Here is an 8,758-nt window from a genome sequence, read left to right on the forward strand (position 1 = left end):
TGGCGAAGTCGGGGATTAACTTCACTTCCAATCCTCGAACAGTGCACCACCACGGGAAATTACGTTCAGTTTTCAGACAGCTCTAGTTGCTCTTTGATCTATGCGAGGAGCGAGGACGGAATTCTAGGAAACCAGCCATTGTTACCATCCAGAGCTCTAATGAGTGGAAACTAGTCAGTTGGCATCGGAACTAGCTCGCTGCTACAGTGTGGAAAAGCAGAATTAGAAACTTCTGGAGTCACCTATGCATGAGGAGATAATGGAAATCACGAAGAAAGTCCATATTGTACATAAACGTGAAATGGGTTATGTCCGAAGAGAAATATCTGCCATCGCTTGGTTTATCACATATTACTGAGTTTATTACTAAAATAAATAGTTTGCTATAAGGCCCAAAAAAATTTTTTTTTCTGCAACATCATACATCTCCTCTTAATCAATAGGTCAAGCAGGTATCGATACCTGCCCTATTGAATCGTAAGCCAATTTCGGGTTATCAATTGTTAAAGTACATAAAAACATTTTATGAATTCTAATTGCTTATTTATATTGCCCAGGCATATTTGGTGGAGAATGACTTCTCTTACAGTCCATTGACATCCAAGTAGGCCTTGAACGTCCAGTCAATTCATTTTGGGTTAGAAAATATCGCTAAATATTGCTGTAGTTTTCCATCATAGAGATAACCTGCATATATTATTTTCATCATTTTTGTATCTCATGCATCCCAAATTTTCGAAATTACGAAGGGAAGCATACAGTCTTGATTTCAAATATGGGAATTCAGCAGCAATAATGCAAAAATATATTGGATTCCTTTCACATTTCAAGGAACTCCAATGAAGACATTCATTTATATAAAAGTCGCCCATAAAATATGGAAGACCCCATTAAAGATCATTAAAATATGCATGTTCCTTTCCACTGAAGGCTCTTTGATAATCATTGCATGGACACTGGGTATTGACATTTTGAAACTCTTTAATTTTTGTAACTAGTTGATAGCTATTATGTATTGGAAAAAAAATGATTGTGAGACTAATTCACTCGAACTCCGGTTTTTATTATAAAATTTGAAATACTTACTACGTATTATAGAGAATTATGGATTTATTCAATTAACAGCTGAATAAAAGAATTGTTCAGAAATATTAATATCGAAATTAACACAAATAGTATCCAATAATAATTATGGAATTTTCTCCATAACTGTCAGCAACTGTATTAAATTTCCATTCCTCATCTGTTTGAATATCTGCATATACTTAAGCTTCAAAATCCGCAAGGAGAATAGTAGATGACAGTAAATTTGAATACTTCCGAATCTCAATATTTATTTTCAAGCAGAATTCGGTTCTTTACAACAAATATAAGAATCACAAGATTGAATTCTTCATTTCTTAAGAAAAGGTACCTTATACGCTAGTGAAGCCTTCTCATCGAAGGGGTAATCCTATTGTGTTCACAACATGAACCAAATTTGGCATGGGACAAATCACACTTGCTTCTCGACTTTTAAGGAATAATAATTGTAGATAACTGTTGTTGAGACGCTTCCTCAAAGTCGTTCGCTAAACGTCGTTCTCTTCATCGGAAATTGTAGTTTATATAATAATACTTTGAAAAAGTCTCGGAAAGAGTTGAATGAAATATTTTTAAGAAGAGAACGATTATTAATTTTCACTTGGTTTTACAATCACAGTCACGAAACATAACATAACAATACTTTTTTCTATACCAGAGCAATGAAATAATGAATGAATACCTCCAAAGCAAATAGTCGATTTAGAAAAAATCTAGAAGGAAATGAAGAAAAACGAAAGCATTGATGTGAAATAATGAGCTTTAGAGTTCTCATCATTCATATACCAATTGCATATGAGATGTGATTTGTTAATCTGATAATGAATACGGACATATCAAAATATATATTCGAATTTCATAGTTTCACACAATAATTTGATATTTTTATTGGATAACCTTCATCGAGTATTATTCATAATTTTCTCCTTTTGCTCGGAACATATCAACTTATATCTGTCAAACCTATTCATATATTTGGTAGTCAAATCAACCAAACTATTCAATTGCATTCTGATTTTGAGTTGAATATTCCATTCAATTTAAACTAGGACAAGGTTGTTGTCAAGGTAAATTTGCATTCAACAACTCCCACCTCATGCAGACGAAAATATCGGAACGCTTATCATAACAGCACGATAATAGCAAGTTATTTTGTCAAAGAGAGAAAAACCATTGAAATATAAATACTCCAGATCAAACTCTGCGATACTGCCCTCAAAATTGACTAGAGACCCGTGTAGACACGGAATTAAGGTACATGCAATATGAATGTCGAAGCCTTAATATCCAAATAGAGAATAAATTATACTTGGTAGCCGTATATTTCAGTAAATAAGCAAGATTTATGCTACGAAATACTTTCCCTATCGACAGAAAATCAGTAAAAGATCCGCGATTAGGTTGATTATTATGTTTGACCGTTTAGAAATACACGAGCTTATAACTCCGCATGGAACGTGATAAGTGAGTCTATCGTTCATAATAAACACGCACGAAACTTCAACATCAATTTAGATAGTTTATTCGACATGGCGAAAGAATAATGAATGGCTTTTATGGGTCAAAATAATGACATTTTGATGGAATAGGTTTCAGGTACAGCAAAATTATTTTATTTCAGATTTTGTTTTCTTTCATTAATATTCTTGCTTACTCCTCGTTTCGCAATGTATAAAATGAATAATAAATTTGACGATTCTATTGGATTGGTATATTTTTTCTCTTTTCAGAATAACCCAACTGATAACAAGGGCGCCCCTAGGCTCAAATTTTGAGGGGGGTCGCAGTTATGGGCATCAAGTTTTTTGATGGGACCATTTCGTACTTTGCCTGCTTGAAACGCATATTGAGTGTCAGGTGGTTCCATTTTGAGGGTCATGAACCCCTTGACCCCCCCCCCCCCTGATGCCGCGCTTGACTGATAATGTAAACCATAATGCGAGGTTCTAGCCGTGATTTATTCATGGATTCAGCACTTTTTCATGAGCCCATAAATATGCTTTTATCCGCTGAAATTAGTATTTTCTTAAATTTGCCATTTTTTCCATATGCTGCATCTCCGTACCTATTAGAACAAAAGTTGTGATCTTCATAAGATATTTAGTACTCTTTAACTTTGCACTGTTTTTCCGTTTGATGGATAGTTTTCTAGTGCTAGGAGTTGTGAGAAGAAGAATTATGGTTTTATTCCTACTTAAGTTATCACAAGAGCCAAAAGGTCGAAAACACAGCATTGGAATTTCAGAGTACCTCTGAGTAACCTAAATTATTTCATTAACTTAAAAATGTTTTCCACTTCAATCTACTTGAACTACCTGAACTAAATCTCTTGGCATAATATATTATTTGGTTCATTATTATATTAAAAAGCAAAATAATTGAAATAATTAATTACTGAACTGACACTGTGTTGAAAATTTCTGTTGTATTCATGTTGTTAGCTATAGTATTTAGTATGGCCTACTTTATAGAAAAATTTGTTCTATACTTCTACCTGACTTTTATATTAGGCCCTATTTTAGTTTCAATAAACACTATTATATGGTGTTACATTAATGTTCTACTTATAATTTTGTAATACATTGTGTTTTTGTGCATTGCTTCAATAAACATATTTATTTATTATTTATTGTATTTTTCATTGGCATGATCGTAGTTGGCTTTTCATTGAACATTCTTTCTATGAAATGGATTGAGAGATTCTTAATTGGCAGATCATTTGTGGTTAGGGTTGGTGTTGCCGATCGAAACCAAGATGCGTGCTCAGAGGCGTTCCTCAGGGCTCTGTTTTGGGACCATTGCTATTTATGTGTGAGCGATCTAACTGTTGAATTGAAATCGTACAATTGCCAATGATATTAAATTTTTCAATATCCCTCTTAACAACTATAAAACCCTGCAGGAAGACTTGGACAGGTAAGTTTGTTGGTGCGACAAATAGTTGATTCCTCTGAACCCTTCAAAGTGTCGAATTCTACAGTTGGGTAAAAACAATCCAGGTTTGACGTATTACATTGATGGTTGAAGTTGTTGGATGTTCATCTCATGTGGACCTGGGTGTGGTGATTTCAAGTGATCTTTCGTGGACTGAACATGTATTGCAGTGACGGCTCGTGCCCTCGAGATGTGGGTCGGCCACACACACACACATATATATATATATACAGTCGAACCTCTATAACTCAAACTTGAAGGGAAAGCGAAAAAAGTTCGAGTTATGGAGAGTTCAACTTAGAGAAATATCCAACACATACTTTCCAAAAAAAATTTATTACCTCATAATAATAATATAACAAACTAAAATTCATTTCTGATAACTTGAATCATCCAAACTAGAATATGATCTTAAAACAATAACGAATTAAAAAAAATCAGTTATTAAAGTTTGCCTAAATGTTTTATTGTTTAGACGATAGGCTTCAAATTTCTTGCTTATTTCGAATATGAGAGTTAAATCGTCATCAGTTGCAGCCTCATTCATTGAAAACGCAAGCCGAATGGTTTCAATTGCTTTAGCAACTTCAGCGTCAGAAGGCTTTTGTCTTGCAGCTCCTACACTGTCATCTTCATCGTCATCTTCAGGTATGGTCTCTGAAAAATTTTCCAAGTCTTCTTGTTTATTGTTCACATATTCCAAGATCTCATCCTCTGAAGGATTTTCACTTGTTATAAGATCCACGTCCACATTTATATATTCCTCCAAAGAAACCTTATCATCAGCATTCAATACCTCCAAACATTTAAAAACAGACTCTTGGAGATCTAAAGCTACCTTTTGTTCACTGGTCATAATTTTTTTCAATTCTGATAGCGGCAGTTCGTCTTCATAGTCATAGAAGTTATGTGTCCCAAAACCAGCCTTTCTGAAGCAGTTTTGAATAGTCTCCTGGGTTAAATCTACTCTCCACACTGCCGCCGACGTATGAATGCAATCCAAGAGATCAATTTTGGGGATAGTGCCATTGGACTCAAATCCATCTAGTACTGTTTGTAAGATCCTGCGTTTATAATGAAATTTGAAACTTTTTATAATTCCCTGATCAAGAGGCTGTAATTTTGATGTCGTATTGGGTGGAAAAAAAATCAACTTTATTGCCTTCAATCGATGATCGATATTTGGATGAGCAGGGCAGTTGTCAATCAGTAATAGAACTCTACGATTTTGAAGTTGGAAATGTTTGTCTAGATTCAACAACCACTTTTCAAATATCTCACTCGTCATCCAGGCCTTTTTGTTACTGTAATAAGTAAGGGGTAAACATTTCACTCCTGCGAAACATCGTGGCTTTGCGCTTTTCCCTATTATTACAGGTTTCAATTTCTCACTGCCACTCATATTTGCTGCTAATAAAAGAGTCACCCTTTCCTTGGATAATTTGCCTCCGTAACATTTTTCATTTTTGAAAGTTAAGGTTTTATCTGGTAAGCATTTGAAGAACAACCCAGTCTCATCTGCGTTGAAAATATCGTCAGCTTCGTAAGGAGCTAAAATTGTAGGAAGAACATCTCGAATCCAGTTATCACACTCTTCTTGATTAACAGCAGCACTTTCCCCACACGCTTTTTTTTGCAATACACCATGTCTAAAACGGGAAAAATAAACATGTACTCATGTATCGAACAGAAACAATAAGAATCATTACCTTTTTTTGAATTTTTCAAGCCATCCCGAGCTAGCCTTGAAATTTTCATCTCCCAATTTTCTGGAAAAATCTAATGCCTTCTGTTGCAAAATGGGCCCTGAGATTGGCAAATTTGCTTTTCTTGAAGCTTCGAACCACTTGATCAATGCAGTGTTCACTTTCTTCTTAGGCTTATTTCGCTTCACTACACAAGGGTTATTCACTTCTGCACCAAACTTAGCTATTGTATCTTTGTTTTTTATTATAGTGCATAATGTACTTTTCGGAATATCATATTCTTGGCAAATGATTTTTCTGTTGACACGATTTTCCACTTTTTTTAAAATTTCTAACTTCTTTCCGATCGTTAAAGACTTCAGTTTACGCGGCTTCGACATCTCACCAACTCCAAACATATTTCATTCCAGAATCAGATTGGTGTTATTGTTATGATGTTTCATTCGCGGTATTTCACACTTGGTTGGGGGAATACCCTAAAATGTCGGTAACGCGAGCATCTCAGCCAGCTACGCTGACACCTTGTGGCAAGAAGCCAAAACTCCGATTTGATTGTTTTCGAATGTTCGACTTAAAGAGATCTTTACTCTGAACGGACGCATCATTGAGTTCGAGTTGAAGAGGTGTTCGAGTTATAGAAATTCGAGTTATAGAGGTCGAAATACAGGGAATTTTCGAGAATGTGAAGGGAACGCTCAGAGAGTACGAGTTGAAGAGGGGTTCGAGTTATAGAGGTTCGAGTTATAGAGGTTCGACTGTATATATATATATATATATATTTTTTTTTAAATTCACACTAGCGTGGTTATATATATATATATATATATATATATATATATATATATATATATATATATATATATATATCCCCCTTATCATACTTATAACTATATAAATAAATATATATAAACAAATAGATTTCCACGTCACCCAAGAGGACGGGTTGGTTTTTTGTTTTTAATGGGAAACCTCACCTAGAATAGCCCTATTATAACCCAATATAAAAATGTAGTTCTCAAATCAATGAAAACTGAAATAAAATGAAACTCTTGAAAAAACAGAAATAATAAAATATTCAATTATCAACATAAAATATATATTTGAATAAACATAGAGAAAACCTCTCACGAAAACATATAAATAAATGTATAAAATATAAAAAAATCTTATAAAGACCACAAAAAATATTGTGGAAATGACCGCATGTATTCTGGTCGAAAATTTATGAGCTTGCTTACCCTTTATTCATTTTTATAGATCAAATCAATTCGACGATCTTTCTTTGTCGCGAAGTCATCAATTATTTTCTCGAAAAAAATGTTTCCTCTGGCTAGTTCTTTAACTAAACCTCTTTCGATTGATATCAGTGCCAGGTTATTTAAACGGTCGTGAGACATCATGTTCCTACTGAAAGATTTTATTCTTTTGAGCGCTGAAAAACTTCTTTCTACTGACGCGGATGTTGGTGGCAGGGACAAAATCATACAAAATAACTTATATAATTCAGGAACATCGGAAACAATATTATTTGAGAAAATGAATTCCATAATACCATTCAGCATATTTGAATTGCCGAAGGTAGCATTGTCCCAGTACATGATCAGAAAATCAATACCTAACTACTATCGAACGGCATAAATAAGTTTTTTTCTGATTAAGACGTTATATCCCATAATCAACCATTCATTTGAATATATTTATTATATTTTCATGATCTGAAAATCAATAGCTACTATCGAACGGCATAAATAAGTTCTTTTCTGATTAGGACATAATGTCTCATAATTAACCATTCATTTAATTATCAAATATTTGAAATAAACTGTAAAAAGTTGCTGCTTGACGCTCTGCAATAGGATAACCGGCCAGCCGACCCTGTGTATTGGGAAGCGACCTTACATCGAGTTGTTGTGCCGTTCTACTGAGTGGTCGTATTCTGGGCGTATGTCGTAGTATCTTTTCCTTTACGTAGCGCTCTCGGTAGCGCTGGTTCCGCCATCGGCTCTCGGCCGACCTAACGTGATGAGATGCTTTCAGTGATATTCCAGGAGTTGCAATTGTATAATTGTAACATTTGTGTTACATTTCAGACCTAATGTTACGGTGTTACGTACAATTCTGGAATAACTTGTTTGGGGTGATGTTACGAAAAGTAACCATTTACGATTGTGGTTTGTTACAATTTATGAAAGGGAATAACAACGCTGGATGCTTTGGAAATCGAATATTAGGTGGGTCCGAAAGAAAATATTGGCCGGTATAAGTTATATTTTCCTGTTCTGAGTGGAAATATTCATTAACGAGGGAATTTGGATATCGAAATCGATAACTCCGATTGAGTTTGAATGAATTGAATATCTAGAACTATTTTCTATTTCCTGATAATTTTTGGGTCGGCCCGGCCGACCCTGCCGACCCTGACTAGCCGTCACTGATGTATTGCACATCACAAAAAGAGTCAAGCGTTTTATATATGTTGTCCAGAAAGTTTTTCGTGGTAATTATGTGGCGGCTTTCTCCGTAATATATAAGTGTTATATTCGACCAATACTTGAATTTGCTGGTCCAGTTTGGCATACGTGGTTGACGGGTGATGCTGATCCTTTGCTGATCGTCGTTTGAGGGGAAACCTGATAGTTCAATAATGAACATTGCACGGCTTATTCGGCGTCGATATGTCTCACCTGTTCGAGTGATCTTTCACTCTGTACCACCTGTACGATTTGAATTAGAATCAACTTCGTGGATGTAGATACAAGCTGAATAGAGAAGTATTTTGAACGAAGTGCCAAGAATTTTCTTTTTAATTGGATGTTTAACCATAAAAACAGCCTGCCCAGCGAAATTGTATCAGTCATTGCGTTCAAGGATAGAACGTGAACTAATTTCAGTGTGTACATTATTAAGTTTTTGCTTGACGACATCATTATTGAAGCCTTGTGTAAGTTTCTAGTGATGATTGAACATACTTTTCTCATTTCACTCTTTTTTTTTCTTTCTCTACAGTTGTATTCTGAATAATATTAATGTACCTC

The 8,758-nt window shown here is 34.7% G+C and overlaps 1 protein-coding gene across 1 annotated transcript; it reads right to left on the minus strand.

Moving 5' to 3' along the window:
* Nucleotides 1–4,334: 4,334 nt before the first annotated feature.
* LOC123688778 (tigger transposable element-derived protein 4-like) lies at nt 4,335–6,489 on the minus strand. The gene is made up of 2 exons (XM_045627439.1): nt 5,727–6,489; nt 4,335–5,666 (listed from the first exon to the last, which is right to left on the minus strand). The coding sequence occupies exons 1-2, from the start codon at nt 6,119–6,121 to the stop codon at nt 4,445–4,447; spliced, it is 1,617 nt and encodes a 538-aa protein (XP_045483395.1). The 5' UTR covers nt 6,122–6,489; the 3' UTR covers nt 4,335–4,444.
* Between the last annotated feature and the right edge of the window lie 2,269 nt (nt 6,490–8,758).

This window comes from Harmonia axyridis, chromosome 1, assembly GCF_914767665.1.
Source record: "Harmonia axyridis chromosome 1, icHarAxyr1.1, whole genome shotgun sequence".
In the NCBI taxonomy this organism is placed as follows: Eukaryota; Metazoa; Arthropoda; class Insecta; order Coleoptera; family Coccinellidae; genus Harmonia; species Harmonia axyridis.

Coding starts and splice junctions, on each gene's coding strand:
- LOC123688778 (XM_045627439.1), bottom strand. CDS start 6,121: ATGTTTGGAGTTGGTGAGATGTCGAAGCCGCGTAAACTGAAGTCTTTA. Junction 5,667..5,726: donor CTTGAAAAATTCAAAAAAAG/GTAATGATTCTT, acceptor TTCCCGTTTTAG/ACATGGTGTATTGCAAAAAA.